The following is a 25,154-nucleotide window of genomic DNA, read 5'->3' on the forward strand; positions in this document are numbered from 1 at the left end:
TGGGGGATGCTAAACCTTCATAAAAAGGCAGGGGCCAACCACTGTTTACTCAACAAAATCAGCCTGGGTTAGGTGAACTTGCATGTACAACCAGAGAAATAAATCTATAGTATAATGTAGTATTTGTGGCAGCATTACTGATTGCTAGTTACTTTTTTCTGCTTAACTTTTATATATTTTTTATATATATATATATATATATAAAATTTTCTTTTTTCACTTGCAGACCCTTTAGACTTTTTGGTCAGTTCAGGTTGCCTATAACTTTAACAACATGTTATGCACAGAAAACTTGAGGAAAGCAAATTAAAATAAATACTATGTTTCTCTATCATAAATATCCTTTGTGGCATTGAAAATAGATGAAGCAGCTTGGCATAGATCTTGGTTGTGCTGCAGAGCTAAGTAGAAAATCCTGTTCCTTACTGCTTAGATGCTGGGTTTGCAAGATCTTTGTTTCCTTGTGTCTGTAAAGTTCTAACATGTCTTCGGTTAACACTGACATAGTTATGTAGCATGAAACACACATTCCTTAACTGACTCAGACTTTTTAAGATACTCTCTACTGACTGTCATGCTGAAGAAATAATTCTGATAGTTACATACAGATAAAAATTTTCTTGTTATAAAGACAAAGTTGGTGGAAACAACATTTAAACAAAAATACATACCGGTTATATATTTGCTGTGTAGAGCTTGGCAATAGCTTGGTGATATTTAATAAAAACTTAGTGGGTGAATTTAATATTACTGGATATTTGTTTATTTAACAAACTTAGTGTGCAGTCAAGTTTTTTTAAACCTTGGTGGAAAATCAAATTAATCTCATACAGGTGTTGCATTCTTTCAAAGAATCACTGTTACATGTTTATGGATGACTTTGTAACAGGGCAAACATACATTAAGAGCAAACTTAGCTGTGCTGTAACTGAAAGAATTTTGTACTACCTGGTGTGAAAAGGAGAGTGCCAGAGGTGAATAATGGTGAACAGTGAACTAGGTGAGCTCAGATACAGATTTCAGCTTTCACTTAATTACTACATTAGATGTATTAGCTGTCATTCCAACAGAATGATACATTTAGCTATAGCACAGTAATTTGGCAGTGCAGCTGACAACATTTGTAAAAGGCTGCTGTGGTCCTTAAAATGGCTTTGGATTAGACTGTTTAGTACCAGTGCTTTGAAACTGTGACTTATGGTGGCTTTTATCCAGTTACCTGTTATTTCTATTAAATAATGCTTTGTTGGTTCAGCAGGTTAAACATAAAGAGGTCAAAGCCATTTCTTCTTTGTATCCTACTGAAAAAGTTCACCAGAGAATTTTGTTCATATTGCTGAGAACTTTGAATTAGTTTAGAATGTGTTTTGTTGCATGTTCATTCTGAATTTCCATTTCTGGTTTTGTCCGAGGCTACTGCATCATTAAAGCAGCTGCTCTTCCTTCACAGGCCTATGAAGAGTACACCAGCAAACTAGATGCTCTACAGCAGAGAGAACAGCAGTTACTGGAATCCATGGGGAATGGAACTGATTTCTCTGTCTCCAGTTCAGCTTCAACAGACACAGTTGCATCATCTTCCTCCTCTAGCCTCTCTGTAGCACCTTCATCCCTTTCAGTTTATCAAAACCCTGCTGATATGTCACGGAATAACCCCAAGTCTCCACAGAAGCCTATTGTTAGAGTCTTCCTGCCCAATAAGCAAAGGACTGTGGTGAGTCAGATTCTGTTCACATACTGTAACCTCAGTATTTCCTGTATCTGTCTCCCTCTGTATGCAAAAGTTAATTTAGGAGCTGGAAAAAATACCTGTGTGGAGGTTAAAGAGGTGGTACAATCAGTATTTGTGCTCTGCCATGTTCAGTTGTTTCCATCTTTTGAATGTTTTCTAGAGGGTTAACACAGATATGTTAACAAAGATGTGTGTTACACCAACGGTACAGAATACAAGACTTTTAGAAGTTCTACAACAATGAAGATACCTCAAAATTTAGAATTTTAGTAGTATTGTTTGTATGTAAATTGGAAAGATATACTCTGGTCTGGTCAGCAGATAGTACAAATTAATGGTTGAGTTTCAGCTCAGGAAGTGAGCTGACTTCTTTTTTCTTCAGTTTTATACACAACTTGGATCCAGTTGCGTTACTAAATAGAACTTTTTTACAGACTTGGTATATTATCTCTGGTTTAGAGCTGGGAAATGATGCTTATAGGAACTCTCGAGTGTTGGGATTAGTGGCCTTGGAACTGAAGTTCGTTTCTCTGGAAACTAGAAGCAGTTCTCATCTTATTGAGAAGGCCAGGAATTTCTTGTACAGTGACTCTTAATATATTTACTCTGTTTTCAGTATTTATTGATCCTACATACAGTCTGTTGAAAATTAAGGAAGTTTCTGAAGCAACTGCAGTTCAGAATTACAGCTAACAGTGCAGGTTTAGCTGCCAGTAGTCAGATAATAGGCTACTAGCCTAAAAAGGACCCAGCAGTTTTCAGTGAACACTGGACATTACTTGCTATGATAGACTTCCTTCGTAGCCTCAGTGGACAGGGAAGTGCTGCACACTGCACGCATCTTAGTCTTCCTTCATAACCTCTGGCTTTAAAACCATACCTGTTATGTCTTACTTGTACCATTAAATGTGCTATTTGCTTATGTAGCCATGATGGTAGTTTAGGGTTTCCAAGTATACAGGATAGTTTCTGATGTGATGGGTTGAAGCAGGAAGGAGACTGCTTGTGAAAATACAGGGTAACTGCCATTAGGTTTTCACCTCCCATCCAATTCGCCATTCCATTTGGCTGTTAAAGTATGGATAAAATGTGTCCTTACAACCAGGTATGTAGCTGGGAGAAGAGAGATGCTGTGAAAGTTGCAGTGTTGCAACAGACTTCCCCCACCCCAACCTTAACTGCTTTCAATTAATATCTACTTCTGAAAGAAATCTTACTTAATAACACAATAATATTTTCAGTCTCTACTTCCAGCCACAGACCCACTTCCGGATGGGGGAAATCTTGTCGTATGTTAGGGAGTCTATTTTTATCTGGGAATGCAGTGACAGTTCTTATACTGACTTAATTTAAAGTGACTGAAATTACGTTGGTAACAGAGAACCAACCTCCTTATTTGTCTCTGAAGCAGTCCCGAGTGCTACAACAGCCTTCTGCTATTTGTTTAGAACTGTAAAAAATGCAGGAAATGGGGAGGAGGGGGGAATGCCTACATTTTTGACTAGCAGCTGCCTTGTTGCTTGAGAGCTGTCTACATTTTTTGTTTATTAGTAGTATTGTTTGTGTGTAGGATCAAGCAAATACATCTGTTTGAATTGGCTCCAGTTAGAAATGTAATGTGAGAAAACTGATGGAGTACTGTCGTGGTTTAAGCCCAGGCGGCAACCCAGAACCATGCAGCCGCTACCTCCCTCCCCCCCTTCCTCCCCCCACTCCCAGAGGGATGGGGAGGAGAATCGAAAGAATGTAACTCCCATGGGTTGAAATAAGAGCAGTCCAGTAACTAAGGTATAACACAAAACCAATACTGATACCACCAATAATAATAATAATGATAAGGGAAATAACAAGGGAAGAGAATACAACCGTTCACCACCTGCTGACTGATACCCAGCCCGGACTGAGCAGCAGTCTAGCCCTTCTGGGTAACTGCCCCCAGTTCTACATCCTGGGCATGACGTGCTGTGGTGTGGAATACGTCTTTGGCTAGTTTGGGACATGTGTCCTGTCTCTGCTTCCTCCCGGTTTCCCCTCCTCCCTGGCAGAGCATGAGACTCAGAAAGTCCTGGTCAGACTAAACATTACTGAGCAACAACTGAAAACATCGGGGTTATCAGCGTTGTTCCCAGGCTGAAAGCCAAAACCACAGCACTGCACCAGCTACTAAGGAGGAGAAAAATGACTGCTACTGCTGAACCCAGGACAAGTACAAAGAAATGAGACCATATTGATCAGTGTAAGTAATTCTGGTGCATATTTAGGGTAACTGATGTCAACTTTTTTTGTATGTGTCATGGTAAAGCACAGTGTTGAACAAAGCTTTTCCTAGTGTAGGAAAAAGTGAGTAGGTGCTTCCTTGGAAGCCTAGCCAGTATGTGGTAGACCCTACTGCTGCTGACCAGTAAGCAGTTGGAAGTCAGCACCTTGGTTGAGCCAGTGACAGAGCAGGATTAGAACATGTTCTGAAAGGAAAACCAAGTAGGTAGCTTGGTTAGTTGGAGTGGAATTGATGAATATGTAGCATCAGAAATTGAAGATTGTTTTCCCTCTCTCGTCAGCCTGGGAAGGGATGAAGAGATATTTCCTTCATTGAGCAATCTCTTAAAAAAGATATTGTTTGCTGTTCTCTGCTGGAGAAAAATATTTATCCCCTATAATACAGAGAGATAAATGTCTGAAATACTTAGACATCCTCTTTCCTCTGTGGCTTTGTTCAACTGGCAAGTTAAGTGTCCTTTGGAAGAAGCATTCTGTATAGATGTGCTCAGGATAAGTCTGTGCGGGTGTGTTTGTTTTGTTGTGTTCTAGGCCAGAGAGAATTATGTTGAACTAATAAAAATGCAAGACGGTTAAATTCAACCTGAGGCCATTAGTTGTTTTGCAGAACAAAATTATGAGACTTATCCAAACTGTGGGTGGGAAAATTTAGGGAAAAATTAGTTTAGGTCTTGTTTGGGTTAGGAATCTAAATGGCTGTGGGGTGGATAGCAACAAACCTGCTAATTAAGGGAGAGCTTCTGGATGGGAGAGGGATGTAAGGACTGACCTTGAGTTGGCTGTTAGAAGTCCCAGAGATTTAGATGCTGAGACTTGGGATTGGTGGGAGGGAGATAGTCCAGAATGGCAAATGGATGATAGTGTGTAAGCATAAAAGCAAAGTTGACATTTACTGGTGAGATTTCTGAGAGAGTGCATGGAGCCAGAAGAAAATGCAGCCTTGTGGAATCCTTAGATAATTGTGTCGTGGACTAGGGCATTTGGTTGTTTTTTTTTCATATGATGTGATTACATGTTGGAAGGTGCCAGCAGAGAGAGAAAAGACACAGAAGATGACACATACAAATGAACAGGAGGAGACACAATGCTGATTGTTGGGAAGGGGTAGTAATTCAGGGAGAATGAGGATTAGGAATTGATTAGAGTTATGTGAAGGCACCATTAAAGATCAAAACAGGGTAACTTCAATTTAATGTAAGAGGCAGAAAACTGGGAAAAGTTGAACTGAAGGAGCTTCAGGCAATGAGCATAAATAACTCATTTCATTTATTTATCCATATCATCCCAGATTACTGGAATACGGTATTTGTATATGGGACAAGATTTAAGCCTTTTTGGGTATTGCTTCTAGTTGTGTAATTATTTTTTTTCTCCTTCTTTGAATGTTTGGGGGGGGGGATGTTTTTCTTAGTACCAGGATAAAGTGTGTTTTGCTTGTCTTTAGGACTTCCATTTTTAAACTGGTAGGCTTGGGATAACGAAAAAATGCCCATTGCCAATTGCAAGGACTGTTCTAATGTTTGCCTTTCTCTGTAGAATTTGACAGAACAGCTAAAATTATTTTGCAGTGTCAGCTCTTGGATTGCTTAGGTACTGTAGACCTTACGACAGGTTTCCTGTGGCACATAAGCTGTGGCTGGCCCCTTGCAGTAAAGTGTTCTGAGACTTTTAATGGAACATGCATTTTGTGGATGGATGTATCTGTAATGTCTCTATTGCAGTGAAAGAATACAAGAATAGGGCAGGCACATGTAATATTTTCCCCAACTCCTCTTCCAAATTTGAGCTATTTCTCATTCAGGAATTTCATAAGTTCAAGCATTTTCTAACTGGAAACCCTCTGTCCAGTCTCTTATTAAACCCACGCTATGGATACCAGAAATCTGTGTCTTGTGGCATGGAATTCCACAGGCATGATTCTGTTTGGTGTGAGTAACCATATTCTGTGTTGTCTTTAAATCTGCCACATGCTAGCTGTCGTGGTTTAAACCCAGTCAGGCAACTCGTTCACTCACTCTCCCCCTTCTTTCCCTCCCCCTACTCCCAGAGGGACGGAGAGGAGAATCGAAAAGAATGCAACTCCCACGGGTTGAGATAAGAACAGTTTAGTAACTAAGGTATAACACAGATCACTACTGCTACCACCAATAATAATAATAATGATAAAGGAAATAACAAGGGAAGAGAATACAACACCTCATCACCAGCCGACCAATAACTCGCCCCCCCAGCCCGACCAAGCACCGACTGATACCTCCTCCAACCCTGCAGACTCCCAGCCCTTCTGGGTAACACTCAGTTACATCCTGGGCATGACATGCTGTGGTATGGAATACTTCTTTGGTCAGTTTGGATCAGGTGTCCTGTCTCTGCTTCCTCCTGGCTTCCCCTCCTCCCTGGCAGAGCATGAGGCTCACAAAGTCCTTGGCTAAACCAAAACATAGAATCATAGAATCTTTAGGGTTGGAAAGGACCTTAAGATCATCTAGTTCCAACCCCCCTGCCGTGGGCAGAGACACCTTATGCTAAATCATATCACCCAAGGCCTTGTCCAACCTGGTCTTGAAAACATCCTTGTTATCAGCTCTGTTCCCAGGCTGAAAGTCAAAACACTGCTCCAGCTACCAAGAAGGAGGAAAATGACTGCTACTGCTGAACACAGGACACTGGCTCCCTTATTAATATATGTACACTTACATATTTGCTTTCCTTCTTACACTGAAGGAAATAAAGGCTTCTGAGAAAAGCCATTTAATACAAGGCCTGGTACAAAACCAAATAGCTAAAACTAGTCATAACAGCTTAGAGGAACAATACGAGGTTTCTGATGTAGTGAAGTGTCAATGGTTTAAGCCCAGCTCATACCTCGAAACCATGCAGCCGCTCACTCCTCCCCCCACATTTTCCCCCCCGCTCTGGGCGGGGATGGGGAGGAGAATACAGAACTACTACTAATATTAGGGAAATAACAAGGGGAGAGAGTATAGACCCAAAACAAATAAATACAAGTGATGCACAGTACAATTGCTCACCACCTGCCAACTGATACCCAGCCCAACCTGAGCAGTGATCTGGGCCTTCTGGGTAACTCCTCCCAGTTTATGTACTGGGCATCATGTGCTGTGATATGGAATACCCCTTTGGCTAGTTTGGGTCAGGTGTCCTGTCTCTGCTTCCTCCTGTCTCTGTGCCCCTCCGCACTGGCAGAGTAAGAGACGGAAAAGTCCTTGATCAGAGTAAGTGCTACTTAGCAACAACTAAACACTGATGTGTTATCAGCATTGTTCTCAGGCTAAAGCCAAAACACATCACTGCACTAGCTACTAAGAAGAAAAATACTTCAGCTGAAACCAGGACATGAAGTCTAGTAGGAAAGAAGAGAATTTGACAGGGGTGCTTTTAAGTGGAGTTCTTTATGAACAAGATCATGTATATATTTTGTTTGATATTAACAGCCTTAAAGGATTTTGATTACCTAAGAGGTCTCTTCCAACCAAGTACTTACAGTGTGGGAAGAAACAGTCTGAAAGCAAATTAACTGTCTTGAATGATGGAGTATGAGAAGTTAGAAGTCACTATTGATCTGTACATAGCCTGCTGCTGCCTGCCACACGCTACTAGCTTCTAGAGGAAATGTTTGCTTTATGTTTTCTGGCCTTCTTGGTGGAGTGGCTGTAAGGGTGGGAAGGACGCTGCTGCTCTGCTCAGGAAGCTTATAGTGAGACCTCTTGCAGCTCCAGTGCTTGGTGTCTTTTTGTGAACATGGAGTGGATTTGGCCATTTTGAATTTCATTTCTGTTCAGTGGTGGTCTGAGTAGCCAGTGGAGGAGGGGAGGAAGAGTAGCTGGTGCTCTTCCTACTTTGGGAAAGGTTGGTGGCCTCCAAGTACTTCAGCTTGTCCACACAGTCTCAATAGGATCAGATCATTGTGTGCTTTTTTACTCACCATGAGATCTAAAAACTTCCTACAGCAGCTTCTAAACCAAAAGAAATATGTCATTTGTTAGTTTTGGGTTTTTTTTTTTCAAATTTCCCTTCTATATTTAACTATAGGTTGTGTGGGGTTTTGGCATTCTTTGTTTTTTTTTCTTTTAAGAGTAATTAGAATCGAGCTGTGTAAAAACCCAGCATGAATTTGGGCCAGTGAAGCTCTTCTCCACTTTCAGTGTTGGTATGCTTCATGTAAGTGTCATAGTTACATATGTATTAGAAAGTTAATGAAAGTTCTCAAACTGCAAATGTGAGACATGGGGGTTTTTCTAAAGGGAGAATTTCTCTTTTTAGGGCTTACAGAAACTAACCGGGATTGTGAATTGCTGTGCATGAGGACAACACCTATTTCAGGTTTCTCACCCTTGTCACACCTTGGTTAATTAGTATATCTGGCTTTTAATTAGACAGCCAATCATGTGGTCTTCTCTGCAGTCATGAAGACTGGAAGAATAGGGTATTTTTACCCTACCTAAATTCTTAGAATATATTAATTCCTCATGCATGTCCAACTGGGATCCTTCAAATGTTCTGGCTTTAAGTCTGGTACTCAATGCATTTCTTGTGAGTTAAGATTTGCATCTTGCTTTCTGCAGTTTATGCTGTGAGTTTGTGCCTCAAGCTTCCTGAGTAGTAAGCATTGGATTTCTGTAGGCATTCAAGCTGTCCTACCAGTTTCACCTGTCAATATAAGGAAAATCAAGAGAAGGAATGTTCAGGCAGGTGAATAAACTAGTTTGTTGCTTTTAATTACACACCTGGTTTAACATGATTAGTTTTTTCTAATCAAACAATTAAAAAATTCCTATGTCATATCAAACACGCAGCAGAAATCGAGTTTACTTGTAGCCTGTGCCAATGGATGCTTGCTGAATGTATCCACATGCTTTGGAATTTTATGCATCATATGAACAGACAGGTAATATGCAGCATTTACTTTAAGTGAAACTCACTTGATACCTTGGGGTTTTTTAAGTACTTGGATCATCTGGGAGAGTTACTGGCCTACCTAGCCTATTGCTGAAAGGCAAAATCAAATTAGAGACAAGTTATCAGTTTTCACTGGGAAGAAATTTAACTGTGGAAGACCTCCTTTAGGCTGTCAATAAGCAAATGAAATTTTATTACATCACAGAAGTTGTACAATGAAATAGGCTTTACAAGCTACTATGAGTAGTCCCTTTATGTTTAGGTGTCATGGTTTAAGCCCAGCCAGTAACTCAGAACCATGCAGTCACTCGCTTACTCCCCCCCCTTTTTCCTCCCCCTGCTCCCAGAGGGATGGAGAGGAGAATCAATGTAACTCCCATGGGCTGAGATAAGAACAGTCCAGTAACCAAGGTATAACACAAAACCACTGCTGCTACCGCCAATAATAATAATAAGGGAAATAACAAAGGAAGAGAATACAGCCGCTCACCACCCACCGACCAATACCCAGCTCGACCTGAGCAGCAGTCTAGCCCTTCTGGGTAACTTCCCCCAGTTTATATAGTGGGCATGATGTGCTGTGGTGTGGAACGCCCCTTTGGCTAGTTTGGGTCAGGTGTCCTGTCTCTGCTTCCTTCCGGCTTCCCCTCCTCCCTGGGAGAGCATGAGACTCAGAAAGCCCCTCGTCAGACTAAACATTATTGAGCAAGAGCTTAAAAACATTGGTGTTATCAGCATTGTTCCTAGGCTGAAAGTCAAAACCACAGCACTGCACCAGCTACTAAGCTACTAAGGAGGAGAAAAATGACTGCTACTGCTGAACCCAGGACATGAGGAAAGCCTGAAGAATGTGTCTTTGAGAGACGTTTAGTGAAGCAAGGTGAGCAGTAGTGCTGCAGCAGACTGTACTGGGATCTGGCTTGAGTGGAGTTAATTTTCTTCACAGCGGCTCCTACAGTTCTGCTTTAGACTGGTGACCAAAACAGTGCTGATTTTTGAGCAGTGCTTGCCCAGGTTCAGGGCCTTCCCCATTTCCCACTGCCCCTTGAGCAAGCAGGCTGAGGAGGGGACACTGTGGGGACCACTGATTGCAACTGACCAAAGGCATATTTCATTGTGTGTAACATCATCCTCTGCAATAAAACAGAGGGGAGGTTTTTTTCCATGATTGCTATTGCTTAGAGGCTGGCTGGGCATCAGTCTGCTGGTGGTGATTGCTTCTGCATCACTGGGAATTTATTCTTTTTCCCTTTTTTTTTTTCCCTTCACTTACTAAATTGTCTTTATCTCAACCCAGGAGTTTTCTTGCTTTCATCCTTCCAGTTATCTTTCCCCATCCCACTGAGTGAGGAAGCAGCTGAGTGGTGCTTAGCAGCTTGCCAGGATTAACCCACCACACAGGCTAAACTTGATGCTGGATAAATTCAAAGTAGTATGTGTTGAAGAGGAAGTAATTTAATCTACTTCAATTTTATTGACACACAGTCTTAGATTGCAAAGTCAAGCAATATTGAAAGCTTGCTATTATAAAATGGCTTGTCATCTGAAATGCCTCGTGCAACATTGATTGCTGCTTTTTAAGAGTGTTCCTGAAGTAAGGAGAGCTTTGTGATTTCCTAAGAGATGCAAAGTCTGTCTGTAGGAAGAAGTGAATGATAGAAGAAAATACTCTTTGACATGTGTTTCCTTTACCTTATGATATGCTAGGCAGGCACTCAGTGAAATAGAATGCAAGTCACAAATCTGAAAAGAATCAGAAGAAATGTTTTAATTTCATGTCTGGTAAGTCATGCTTAAATTCATGGCTTCTTGTGTTGCTTAAGCAAACCAACCAACCAAAGCTTTAATATTTGTAGAGAACGTGTGTACTACCTGGAGATGAAAGTATCTGTTTTTAGGATCACTTGCAACAGTTTAGGGATGGATGTAAAGTTTAGCCCTTCTGCAGTACAGTTTCTTGCTTCTCTGCCTTTATTTATACTATTTTGTAACTTAAATTTCTAAGGGGGGAGGGGGAGGGGGGGTTGGGTTTGGAGAGCAGCCAGCTGACAGTTTTGTCACTTGAACAGAAAATTTAAAGGTCCTGAGCTTTAATTCCCATATAGTGGCTACAGATATTTTTCTAGATGAGCATTTCTTGCAAGTCTGAAGTCTAAAGCTGTATTTTTCCACTTCTTTTTTTTTTTTCAATTAGTGGGTCTATTATCACCTTAACAATGATCAGTGCTCTTCTGAATGCAGTTTGGGAGCTGTCCCTCAAAAGGTTGAAAAATTATAGTGTGTGGAGGCTGCTGTTGACTAGGCACAGCAGGTTTGATCCAGTGTGGTTTAGTGATGGTATACTCTTGACGTAAATGAGTCCATTGTGTTCTACAAATGAGTACCCCTTGATTGTGTTGGAGGTGCGAGTGGGTGCTGGTAACTGATGTCTTTGCAAGTTAAATGGGATGCATTTGATGGAATGGCAACAGCTTTATAAAATGGGTAAATTCTGTTTAGCTTCCCTTGGAAACAAGATTTAATGCAGTGGAATTGTCTCCCATTTGTCTTACTAATGTGCTTCATTAAGAATGTATATTCTTAAATGCCGCTTTCTCCTGGAAAGTGGCTGATTTGGTTAAACATTCATCTTTCATACCTAAGATGGAAAAAGTAAATGTGGAGCTCATGTGTATATGTCTTACCATAAAACCTAACATGTTGGAAGACAAAACTAGTTACTTGGCAAAAAGACAGCTTAGCTTATTTCTGTCCCAAAACACTGAATTCTGTGAGCACATTGCTGGCATTTTTAGTCTCGTATAGGTACTGGGATAGGGGAAGGTGTGATGTTTCAAGGTGTATGTGTTGAAGTAAGTAAATCCATACTCTGAAGTGATAATTCAAAGTACATACTGCTTGGAATATTCTCAGTATTGTACCTAATACTCTGTTTAACTGTCTAGAATTTTTCTGAAGCTCTAAATTATATTACTCATACCATGCATGCATGCACACATACCACTTGGCTAAAGTGAGCTGAACTGCAGTGCTAAGCTGAGGAAATATTGAACCATCTGACTGTGAGAAGTATAACACCAGATACTCAGAGCTGTTCAGCCTCTCCACTTTCAAAGAACACCTTTGTGTTGATTTTTGAAGAGCTTCTCAGACTCTTCAGTCTCTTTATTGCTGTAAGATACTAGAAACTGTACTGATGTAAGTAAGGAAGTGTGTTTAACTTACTGAGACTATGCCAGTTTCTGCTCTGATGATAAAAAAGTGATGTAAGAGTTATTTAGGGATGTAGCCCTGAATTTCTTACTGAATTGGGAATGACCTGATTTACAGAAACAAATGATACATTATGCATTGCTTAAATGTGTGTGGCTGCAGTACTAAATATCAGCAATTTGTTACGAATACTTATTGTCCATAGAAATAGTTTACATGATTAAAAGAAATGAGAAAAATGCTATAGTTACGTTTGATCTGTCTACGTAGTAAGACTCTGCTTAGAGAATTTTTGAAATCTGTAATAATTTTCATTTGTTTCCTTGGGACTTCACATTTGCAAAATTGAGCATGTGGTTTGGTGTTTTCCTGAATAACTACTTACCTGATGCAAGATGCACAAATAAATTACTACCTCTGGCATGTTATTAAGCTACATACTGAACACATCTTACAGCCTGTATTGGCAGTTTCTCTACTATTCCTTAGTATTGTATAGCCATAATCTTTCATGCTTTTCTCATTTGAAAATTGTTTGCTGAATAAACTTTCAAATTGTTATAAAAACCTAAACCTTTTCTGATCTACAAATCTTAGGTATATAAGTAACTTTAAAAGAAAATCGTTAGCAATTACAATTTAGGAACAGATCCTGCCAATTCAGTAGCATGAATTTCTAGGTGATAATTGTTATGAAACATATTTAGATTCCTCATTATAAACCAGAGGGATCAAAAGGTGCATGGATGTGGGCAAAATGGGTTTGAAATAATACTAAGTATTCTTTGTTCCAGTAAAATGCAATTTTTTTTTCAGTTTACAATCCCAAGGGTGCATTTTTTTCATAGGATCATCTAATGTTTGGGTTGGAAGGGACCTTAAAGCTCACCCAGTTCCAGCCCCCTGCCACAAACAGGGACACCTAAATCAGGTTGCTCCAATCCCCATCCAGCCTGGCCTTGAACACTGCCAGGGGTGGGGCAGCCACAGCTTCCCTGGGCAACCTGTGCCGGGGCCTTACCACCCTCATAGGGAAGACTTCTTCCTAAAATCCAGTTTGAATCTCCCCTCTTCCAGTTTAAAGCCATTTCCCCTTGTCCTGTCACTATATGTCCTTGTAAAAAGTCCCTTTCCAGATATCTTGTAGGCCCCTTTTAGGTACTGGAAGCTGCTCTAAGGTCTCCACTGAGCCTTCTCTTCTCCAGGCTGAACAAACCCAACTTTCTCAGCCTGTCTCCATATCAGAGGTGCTCCAGTCCTCTAAATATCTTCGTGGACTTCTCTAGACTTGCTTGAGGAGGTCCACGTCCTTGTTACGTTGGGGGCCCTAGGGCTGAACACAGGACTGCTGATTTGATCTCAAGAGGAACTGACTGTCAAAAATGCTGATGTGTTTTGGTTAAAATGTTCTGAGGGAATCCTGTCAATGTTTTTGATGGAATTGATAAACCCAGTTTGGTGCTCGCCTGCCCGCTGTGCTGGGGCTGTTGGCTCTTGGCACACACCCAGGGACTCAGCACGATGGGGGACTGCACTGTGCTGGGGTTCCTGCTCCCCATGCTGCAGGGCCCTCCCTCCAGCTGGGATGAGTAGGAGGCTGTCTGCTAGCAGGGGAAAAAAAAAACCGACTTGTTCTTTGTTTTGTTTTCTTTCTTAAGATTGAGTTGCTTTCCAAATCAGTTTGCCAGAGCAGGATTTTTTGTTAGCTTTGCCATGATTTGTGTGTGAGAAGAGCATGAGATGGGGGAAAAGAGAGGTTTTTAGAGGGAATGCTTTGCAGGGTGGGATTTCTGCTTTGTATCAGGTGCTGATAGGGTCTGAAGGAGGGTGCTGGAGGGACTGCATGCACAGATGGTGATAGACCGTACTGTACTAGTCTGAGAAAATGATTAATCAGTACTACAGGGATTTATTCTAGTATTTAGTTCTTTTAATTTAGCCTTATGTTTCTCTGCTCACGAGTTCTGTAAGAAAACGTTCTAAATGTGATGCTGATTCAGGGTCCTGGTGATTTTTGGAAGTAATCAAAACAGTTCCCTAACTGTTTTTTTGGGGTTGTTTTGGGGGGGGGGGGGGTCTTGTTGCAAATGGCAATGAAGAGAACAAATGTTCTATCTATGTTTCTATTGCAAGTTGCATAAATATGGCTCAGACTTTAATTAAGGGGACTTGGAGAAGTAATACTGAGAAATGGCAAATTATAAGTGAGCAAGATGCTTAATGCATGTTTTTCATAGTCCTGTTGCACTTGCATTGCTGTAGGCAACCTTCACTGATACTTTCCAAGTTTTGAGAGCTGATTTTATTAATCTCATAGATGGAAGCCTGTAAGTTCACAAATCTTTTTCATTTTCAGCAAAATTAAAAGAAAAAAAAATCAGCTGAAGAGGCATTATTTAAACCAGTGTGATTCATTAGTAAAGCTGGAACTTCTAGGCTCCTGATGCAGATCTTTGCTTTGTGAGGTACTGGAAGGTGTTGTCGCTCTTTGTTGAGGAGCAGTGCTGGAGGAAGAAAATACCTTCCAGTGAGCACAAGGCTCCTTCTCTTTTTCTCTTCATCTCTTGTTTAATGTTAGTCATCATTCACTGCTTGGCTCTTCCTCCTTGTCCTGTTCCATTCCCTCACCCAAGTCTAGATTTTAATACCCTGGTTTCTTTTAGTCCTTACCGTCTTGAAGTTTTCTCTCCCCTCTGTGCTCAGTTCTAGCACTTCTCATAGGCACTCCCTTCCCTGTGGGGCTTCTTATCCAAAAAGAGTAATCTTTTCTCCTAATCACAGCATGAAAACTTCATATTCAGAATGTGATTGCTTCCCCAGCTCCCCGTCTGTGATGGGGAGTCATTGTATTGTTGCTTCCTGCCTTCTGCCTCATTTTCCTCTTCAGTCTGTATTCCCTCTGTCCTGCTTGCTTTTTTTCCCCACCAACCTGCTGATGGTGATGCCCTCTTCCGATATACACATGCATTCCCTGGTCAGTACTTAAGTTTGTCCTGCTTCTTTCCTCCCATTTCTCTGTCATGCTCAGCTGTTTTCCTGGCTCTTTTCATTTGCCTGCCCCTCCAAGGTCTGTCTGTTATCCTCCCAGTATCTGAATTTTTTCTTTGTGGATATCAGTGGTGAAGTAACTGATGTTGCTGGAAAGGTAGACCTGAAATGTCTGTGGGGGCTCTTACCTCAATCCAGCAGGAGCTGTACTTGAAGGAAAAATAGCCTTGAGCCAAAGAACACTTGTTTGCTCCATCGAAATCGCTCGTTGGACCTGATGTGTGTGGGAGGTTGGAGCACAACTCTGAAGTCCCCAGAGATTTTACTAAAATTCTTAAATATTTTCTCTATTTGTAAATATGTATGTTGGAGGCAGGGAGAACTTGTCACCTGACACGGAGGGGACACCAGGTTCTCTTAGGGATCCTTGGCAGAATGATGATGGCAGTAAGTTGTAGTTACAATTAAAGCTTTCTTTTCTTAACAGGATATTGTGATTAGTATAGCACAGAACTTCTGCCAATCAGAATTGGTGTTATACAATTTATAAGTGGAGTAATACAGAATTTATATTATAACTTATAATTTCTAATCAGCTGGACCATCTGCAGATCGAGCCAGATCTTTACTACATGATTTGCTGTATCAATGTAACAGTCATATAATGAGTTGTTCCCTTAATCCTCAGAGGAAGGAGAGGATGATGGAGGCATCCCTGGCACTGCCTGGTCCTGAGTCTCACTGTCCAGGAGCAGGTTCGGTCCAAATTCCTGTCTTATGACTGATACCTGCTCAGTTTTATAGACAGTGTTCTGGGTGCTGTTAAGCTTCCCTGTTCTGTGGCAGGGCCACCACTACCACCTGGTGGCCCTGGGTTCCTGGAACTTTTCAAGGGCAGCAAGGGATGGAATAGTCAGCCTGGCATCCAGGAACCTTGATGCTGGGGGGGGGGGAAGAAGAAATCTGTTTGGTATGTCTGTTTGGTTCACAAGACTTTTAGGGCCTGGTAATGAGGGGAAAGAGAATAAATACATGACCCACTCGGTCACAGAGAATGGCCGCTTGCCTCATAAAGTGATGCTGGTTATGCTAACTGCATTGCCAGGGGTTGGGAGCAGCGGGTACCAGTCACAGAAAGACCCTATGAAGAATTGTTTTCAGCGTGAGCCAACCTAGTTTGGTAGAGACTTAACAGAGGCCTGAGTTTTACAATGGAAAGTTGTTGACGACACTGAAAATAATAGATGTACCCAGCCTCCCTCTTAATACTAGTGACAGATATTAGTAACAGTTAAGGATGTCTTATGCTGGAGGAATGACCTACAAGTGAGTGAAAGCCACAGTGTTAGCTTTTAGGATGGGAAGAAGTTACTTATGTTAATGAAAAGATGCAGTAAGAAGTAATGGCATGGTTAAAACAAAGTCACTTAAGGCTCAATATGTAGACTGTAAAGCAGTATGCTATAGGAAGTTTAGAATTAGTAGCAATTCTGTTTTCTAGATGTTTATGTGTTGACCAGATGAAATGCACAAATATCCTGTAAGAAGTGCTTTCCTATTAATAGGAACAATATTGTGAAGCAAAATAATCCTTTAATTTGTCTCTTCTCAGAAGAGTCTACGTTGGAGTTCTAGAAATGCAATATATAGCGTAACCTCAAGTGGTGTTCACAAAGCTGCTTGAAATAGAATGCTACTTCTCACTGTCACCCTTAAGTAGGACATAGGGCCCCTAAATACCCATGGAAAATGAAGTGCAAGGAGCAAAAACTAGGCTCCAATCCAAAGCCAGTTGAAGCTGATTAAGAGACTGCTTTTGGCTACCAAGGGCTCCGGTTTAGGCCACTAGAAAGCTAGAATTAAGTCTCAGATGTTCAGACAGACTTTTTTGGTTAATTAAGTCTGTGGGGTTTTGTTTTGATTCATGTTTGAGGTGCTGTCCATGATTACAGCAGATGTCCCAGTGTGTATACCACCTAAAGCATTATGTATTTTCACTCTTGGGTTCTAGAAATAGTAAGTGGGTAATAACACCTTAACTACACTTAATCACCAGATTATGTATTGTTCTGGTTTTATGGCTTGATGCTATACACTGTTAAGTCACAGATATACCTAGAGAATGATACATTTATTCCTATAAGATATGCCTACAGGTAGAATAAAGGCAAGGAAAATACCTTTACTTTTCAAACTCTGCAGTTCTTTGGCTGGTTTCAGTGTGCTTCTCCATTCTTCCCATGTTGCTAGATGTTTAAACTTTTCAAACAATGAAAGAGAAGAAAGGAATATGTTTCCCCAACAGGAAGTGTCTGTGGAGTTGCAAATATAAGTTAAAGTGAGAGGTGATGGTCTGCCTGACTCAGATGATTGTTTTACTTGTTTGCATGCTTATCTTCTCTTTTAGAAATATAAAATAAAATGTTTACATTTTATCCTAATGTTTTTTTGAGTGCAGTCCAAGTTAGTTCTTTCATTTTAATTCCTTGGCATGTTTCCTCGCTTAATTTTACAGCTTGGCCTGAACATTTATAGAAGTATGTAGCTATTAGCTATCTGCATGCTGTGTCTCCACCTTCTTCAAGTTGAGAAGAGTTGGAAAGTCACTTTTGGAGTTGGATCAAGATTTCATGCTAGATGTTAGTGGAAATGTAAAGCTTGTTTTCTTTCTAGCTGAGCTAAATTGCTTATATACTATTCGCCAATAAAACTGTCCACAGTAGAAAAAGATTTTTAAAAACTCTTACCTAGCCTTCTGTAAAGAATCATGAAAAGTGGGGCTTAGCACTTGGAGGTCAAAATGTTTGTGTCGGTATGGGGGAATAAATTGGAACTTGTTTTAATTAATTTCTTTTCTCTTTGACATCTAGGTTCCAGCAAGATGTGGAGTGACAGTCCGAGACAGCCTAAAGAAAGCTCTGATGATGAGAGGTCTTATTCCAGAGTGCTGTGCTGTTTACAGAATACAAGATGGGTATGGTTTGTGGGTGATGGTTTTTGCTCATAGAATCTCTTTTGGAGATACCCAGTATGTCTGATTTTATCCAACACCATGGAGGTTGTTTTCAGGGTTCAGAATAATAGGATACCTCGCGCTAAAACAACTTGTGCCTTGAAGATATGTCTAAAAAGAATGGCAGGCTCCTAGAAGAAAGATTGAATAATTTCAAGAATGGGCATGATATAGAGTAATATGAGTTTAGACTGCTGGCTGATTTATTAATCAAACTCATGCTAGCCAAACAAGCATTAAATTGTTTTTCTTAACTTTTTGAATGTATTTGACTTGGTTATAGTGCATTCTTAGCTAAAGATAGAGTTCCTGTGGGGGAAAAAAAATAGTTTCCAGCCCTAAAAAAGCTTGTAGATTATCTTAATGCACAAAGTTAGCCATCTCTTTGAAACTCTTGTGGAACAGGTGTTTTCACAAGCACTTTATTTGACAAGAATGTTACCTGTCGCCTTGGAACCAAGGCATCAGCCACTACTGGAGCTGACTGGAAAAACTGCATTTCTTTCATGCAGTTTGTCCAGGGAAGGTGTGCTTTCTTCAGTGTATGCTGAGCTTAATGTCCTGCTTTTAAAGTTTCCTGCCATTAGAGACTGGGTAGTAAACCCCTACAACTTTCTACCCTTTTACCTAATTCATATTGTGGGCCATGGCAGGCCTCTTGCACTGGTGCTAACAAAAAAGGCATTATTATTATTAATATTATTATGATTATTATACATAAAAGGCTTATTTACATTTTAGAGAGAAGAAGCCAATTGGCTGGGACACTGACATTTCCTGGCTCACAGGGGAGGAGTTGCATGTGGAAGTCTTGGAGAATGTGCCACTCACAACACACAATTTTGTATGTACTGGTTTTGAGATGTTGAGTAGGGTTAAATCAACTTTGTACTTTCAAATTCGAATTAACAGCTTTGAATAATATTTCGTGTCTGTGGAATATGGTAGGAGTTGCAAAAGAAGTTTTGAATCACAATAAGTGAATTAGATAAAATTGTAACTGAAGTGATGTTAGAGTACTTCATCACCCTTAAAACTTTCACGTTTGGATGGAATACACCCTCTAAAATCTATAAACGTAGGGGGTTTAAATCAGCACTGCATTGCAGAGCTGTAATAATAATCTACTATTTTTGTATTGCTGTATCTATAAAATGTATTCTGGGCCTCCCTGCTGGCTCTGCAGCAGCAATTAACTAATGAACTAACTATTCCCAGAGCAGTGCTGACATCATCAGTGATGCTAGTGCACAAATATGTTTTGACCTGATAAGGCACCAAGTAAATGAAACCTGCTAAACAGAATCCATCTGAACTGTTACAGCTACATACAAAATCCTGGAAATAATGTTTGTCACATTGACAAGAAAGACCTTTTATTTAAGTTAAAACCAGAGATTGTGTTTGCAAGCTGCTTAAATCATTTTACTCAAAGAAGCTAGTTTGGCTATGGCTAGTTAGATGAAACTGTAGTAGGCTTAACATTTTTTTGATATCCTTCTGAAATTTTCTTTACCTACATGTAGTAATACAACTAGAATGTGGTTTTATACCAAGTATTGCTAAATTTGAAAATGAAACTAAATCAATTCCCCCCCTATAATATGGGGATAATGTATGTTCACCCTTTTGTGATTTTAAATGTTTTAAGTTTCAGTAATCAAAATTACAACTATATATGTAACCATATATAGAAGCCATATATACAAGTCATGTATATTTCCAGTCCTGTGAATATTGGATAGAAATGTCATTTGGCTCCTGGAAAAATTAGAAGATGAGATAGTATTTCAGCAGCTCGTGTTTTTATAGGTTGTATCCAGCTAAATACTGAATGTTTGTCTTTTGCATGGTAATAGTGCAGTGTTCTGTTTCAGATTTGTTGCTCATTTTCTCACTGATAATGAAGCGAAGCATTATGTCTAATAAATAGTTGAAAGAAAAATTTAATGCATGAAGACTATTTGAAAAAGAGGCAGACCTTTTATGTAAATCTGTTTGATACATTAGACTGTAGCTCCAGCGTAAAGAGGCTTGTAAGTGTATTAGAGGGAGGTAAGAGCAAATCGCATGTGATAGGCTTAAAAAGGGCTCTAATTATGATTATTTTTGACAATATAGGTACGAAAAACATTCTTCACGTTAGCATTTTGCGACTTTTGTCGAAAGCTGCTTTTCCAGGGATTCCGATGCCAGACATGTGGCTACAAATTTCACCAGCGCTGTAGTACAGAAGTGCCACTGATGTGTGTTAATTATGACCAACTTGAGTAAGTAATCACAACTGATTTTAAAAGTTGAGTCTCTTATTAAGCTTACAGCTGTCAGTGTTTTAGGTCTATAATTCAGAAGTCAGAGGAGGTGCTTGAAAAAAACACAGGAGTTGAATTGTTCTGTTGAGGCTGCATAATTCATGTTCTTTCTTTGCAAACTCAGACGACCAGTTCGTATTTTTTGCTGGACTATGAAATGCTTTCTTTGAAGCATGAATGGACTGGCTGAGCATTTGACTATATCAGACAGACTTCTCATTGTTTGCAGTTGTTGTTCTTAATCAAAACTGGTTCTTTATTATGTGATGGCTAGAGCCCTGTTTAAATGTTTAGATGTGGGTTTAGATGCAGGTTTATTCTCTTCACAGGAAAAAAATGTGAAGAAACACTAGTTTAATGTGGTAAAATTACAGTTAGTTTTACAGTGATTTAAAATAATCCATTAGTGAGTTTGATGCCTAGATCCCAAACGGTTGTGTGTTCTTGAATTTAATTATTGATAATTTAATGTAGGTTAAGGATCTGGTGTAAACTGGCTTTGTGCTCTATTTGATTGGTTTCAGCAGAGGCTATGAAGTCTTTTAACTAGACTTTCATATAAAGAATCATTTCAAATTCTAGGTTTTCCCCCAAAAGTAAATTTAAATTCTGCCTATGTAGGTATTTATACCTGTTTTGGCATCTCTAGAATTTATGCTCGGGGCTCATGGATAAGGTAGTTTTATCCATTTGACATCTGTTTTTTGGCAACAGTGCAAATGCAAGTTCATGTACTCCAAAAACCAGTTATAAGTTGTGCATTCTTGAGGAACCAGATGTTTGCAGTTTCAACTAAAACATTAAAAAATTACTTTCCACAAAGGTATGTTTAAGGCATGATCATTTGATCCTTTGTCAATTAAATAATATTTTTATTAACAAATCTTGTAGATCCATGTGTTAGCATAGTCTTCATTTCAAAATACAGAATATGATCAGTGACAAAGTTTGTTTTAATCTTTGAGTGTATTGTGAAGCTTCTGGGTTTTGCACAAGGTTAGGTTGTTTTTATTTTGTTCTTGCCTCACAGTTTGCTGTTTGTCTCCAAGTTCTTTGAACATCACCCCATACCGCAGGAGGAGCCCTCCTTAGGAGAGACCACCCCAGCATCTGGATCATACCCCTCAGCACCCCCCTCAGATTCTGTTGGGTATGACCTTATTCCTGCTGTTTAATGATGTAACGTTTCAGTACTGTATGCTTAGAAACACTCAAAATACTTCTTTGCAACTCTCTCTCCATTTTTGTAATCTGGCTTGTCATGTATACCTATGCTTACCTTCAGAGAAGTGAATAATTTCATTTGCATGAATTATATGAATTAGTAATGATCCAAAGTTAAACGTATGCATAAGTGTCTGTAGAATTGGGGTCTTACCTGTTAAACTGATTTCCTGGTCTAAACTGGAAAGATTTTTATACTTAAAATTAATACTAACTGAACCTGTATCCTCACAAATTCTTTCAGTTTGTGTTACCAAACTACAGTTTATATGCCTTGAAGTGACATACCTCTGTTTCAGAATAAGCCACTCCATTATAAGATCAGTGTAAACAGATGCCAGTTCCAGGTTCATGATACTGCTTTAGTTGCTTTTGTACGTGCACACTGCTTTACTATCCTTCAGACAAGCTGTCTTCCTCTTATTTAGATGTTGGGATATACCAATAGCATCTGCAGATCCAGGTTTTGTAAAATTAGTTTTCTAAATCTGACCACAGCCCCCATCCTCTGTATTGCCAACAAAGATTCTGGACCCTCTCTGTGAAAAGATAAGTGATCATATTGAGATTATGTTCCCAGTAGTTAAGACATCACTGTAACTACCCAGCACTAAATAGTTGAACAAATCTTCAGGAACTGGTAACTCAAGGATGTGCGTCAAAGTAAAAAAAAAAAAACTGATGCAGATTTATTAAGAGCACCAAATACAAAAGCCTTCAGAGGAATGTTTCTGTGACATGTGTGCTGCATGGAGATGAACTGAACTTGGCAGAGGCTCTCTTGGAGTAGTGAGCATTGTGCCTAGACTAAAGCAGAAACACAGCTGGAAGCTACACAGACACCTATGGACTCTTAACTGGAAGAGAAATTCCCTGGACAGCCAAGGCTATTTTGTGAAAGATCAAATACAGTGCCTCCCAGGAAAACAGTCCTGCAGAGGAAACCTCATTTGGTAAGTACAAAGAAAGATATTTTTCTTATTTGTAGTATTTTGTGCAGATGCAAGTAAATTTTAAAGTGCCTTTTCCAGGTAGTGGATGTTGCCTTTATGTCCTGTGGGTTTTGCTACAGCAGTTTGTGGACAAGGCAGCTGCTGTTCTCTAAGCAGCATGGTAAAGCTGAAACTGCAACCATGCTACAACTAATCTGTGAAGAAGCTTGTTCATACCAGCTGTGTTATGTGGATGCCAAAGGCACTATATAGCCCTGTCCTGATGCTGGGATATGCTAAATTTTCCAACTTTTTAATTGCTTCTGTGTCACATTTATGTTTTATTAGCAGTTTATGCAGATACAACAGGATAGATAATCTTAATTGAGACATGCACTATGAGAAGGCTTTTCACCCTTTTGTGAAGTAAAAAGGGAAAGGAGAAACTGAGACCAAAGCTGGTTGATGCCTTAAGGTTTTTAACTTCATGTATATAAAAATATTTGAACATACTTATCAGTTGAAGTTAAGGAGTTTTTCCTAAGTGTAGATGATTTGTGGTTGCAGGAGCTGTAAAAGGTTTTCAGCTTTCTCCTTTTTGCTTTTTTTTGCCTTGCTGTGCACTTCATTGTTAAACGACAACAAAAAGGCATACATTGTGTCTTCAAAATTTGATTTATTTTGAAAATGGTTTATGATTATCAGCTGGTGTTCATAAGTAGTATGCGTGTTAGTCATGCAGTTTTCCCCAGGCATCTGTGTTTGTAGCATTTTTTTCCCAGAAGCAGCTTTTGTATGAGCGTATAGCACTGTCTGTACCTTTCTACAGTTATCATTTTGCCTTTCTTTAATAATACTTCTCTGCTTTTTAAATTCGTTATTGTGGAAATACTAATTTCTCTGAATTTTTTAGTTTAAAAATATGCTGGCCTTTTCTAGAAAAATATACCTGAGCATGGTTTTGTTAAAGGGTATTGCTACAATATGGAACAAGAACCCAATATGGAGTAAAGTCTGATGTTTGAACTTACTTTGTAATTTAAGAGATTATCTTGTAATTTAAGAGAGTGTAAGGGATTGAAATTTGACAGCTGGGCAATGGGATTGAAAATATGAGTAACCTAGTGCTTTATTAACACTTACTAATTTAATAATTATTCCTTTGATTTCTCTGTTCTCCTAGCACCTTGCATGGCACAGCCCGCAGAGGAAGGGATGTTACTAATCGTTTGGTAAACCTGAGGAAAGAGAAGGCAAACATCCTTCTTCATCTTTAGCCTTGTGAAGGGATTCCAGCGGCAGGCAAAGTGCCCAAAGAAAGGAAGAGTTTGTGTTGCAAGTCAAGCTCAAGAGCAAAGGCCTGTGAGATATGCTGAGAAATTGTCAAGGGATCAAATGGAGAAGTTGGAAAGAGAAAGGGACATAAAGGAAAAGACCACTGGACATGATGCAAAAGCTGCTAAGCATGGAGAACTTTGTTTCGCTTTGCTCATGTGTAGCATCCTAAAGCAATCCAGTCCTGTAGCTTTTCATTCTTCTGTCAGCTGTAGGCAGTCCCTGCAGATGTTACACCCCAAGAGAAGGGAGCACATATGGTCCCACTTGCACAGTTCTGAACTCCTTAGAAAAATGTGTCCAGCCTCCACATTAGGTCTTTTGTCCCATTTTAGTTTTTCCAGTTTGCACTCTCCTGTTGTGCCAAAGCAGTCAGTTACAATCTGCACTTAACTGAAAAGAATTACTGCAAGTGTAGGTCTCCCTAATAGCCATTTGTAATAAAATTGAAGTGTGCAAACTGTATATAATACATTGTATTCATTTCATTCATTGCACTATCATGAAGTTTCTTCTACATTTTTGCTCGTAAAATATGAGCACAGAATTTCTGTGAACCCAGTTCTGTGGATCTTACCGATACATGAAAAGGTGAGAGATTAGCTATCCAAAACTTTCCAGAGCTGTCTTTTTCAACTAATGTCTATTCTCTCAGATCTTCTGGTGTTGGGCAAAACTCAGCAAACTCATGAGGCAGATACTATGGCAGGGTACGTAACTTGTGGAGTGGGTGGTAAGGGAGTGCATGGTCAGACTTTGGGTAGCACAGAGGCAGGTTGAACTTCATAGGAGCTGAAAGCATCTGCTTTGCTTGAGGCCGAGCACTGCTGGTAAGCAGGTTGGCAACATCTTGGCTCTTTGAAAAACAACATTTCTCAACTTGCTTACTCTCCTAAATGTGAGGAAAAAAGGGGGACTGTCTGGTGCACCATTCTTGGAAGCTTGCCAGTCCTTGCCTTAGAGCAGGCTCCAGCCTGTGATTAAACACCTCTGCTTTCCTTTCTGTCTTCTAAATGTTCGCTGATCGTTCTGCCTGGGCTGAAGACATTTAAATGTCTAGAAAAGCTTCTGAAAAGCCAAGGAAACAAAGGCGCAGTCTTAAAATACTATATTTAGTACTACATCACCATTTAGATCCACATGTGTTAAGGTGAACAAAAGCTTTGTGGTTTCATGCATAAAACGATGAGCTTTTCACCTAAAAATGT

At 39.8% G+C, this 25,154-nt stretch overlaps 1 protein-coding gene across 2 annotated transcripts in view; it reads left to right on the forward strand.

Annotated features, from left to right (window-relative positions):
* BRAF (B-Raf proto-oncogene, serine/threonine kinase) overlaps positions 1-25,154 on the forward strand; it is an 84,707-nt gene that overhangs the window by 24,869 nt on the left and 34,684 nt on the right. For both annotated transcript variants that reach the window (XM_061444901.1, XM_061444900.1), the window contains exons 3-7: positions 1,451-1,714; positions 18,001-18,104; positions 18,885-18,987; positions 20,265-20,413; positions 21,486-21,605. In XM_061444901.1, coding sequence (XP_061300885.1) covers positions 1,451-1,714; positions 18,001-18,104; positions 18,885-18,987; positions 20,265-20,413; positions 21,486-21,605 — 740 coding nt within the window. The remainder of the gene's footprint in view (positions 1-1,450; positions 1,715-18,000; positions 18,105-18,884; positions 18,988-20,264; positions 20,414-21,485; positions 21,606-25,154) is intronic.

This window comes from Pezoporus flaviventris, unplaced genomic scaffold (assembly GCF_033815535.1).
Source record: "Pezoporus flaviventris isolate CSIRO_AGI_PZ_B2104156 unplaced genomic scaffold, CSIRO_AGI_Pfla_v1 ptg000002l, whole genome shotgun sequence".
NCBI lineage: Eukaryota > Metazoa > Chordata > Aves > Psittaciformes > Psittacidae > Pezoporus > Pezoporus flaviventris.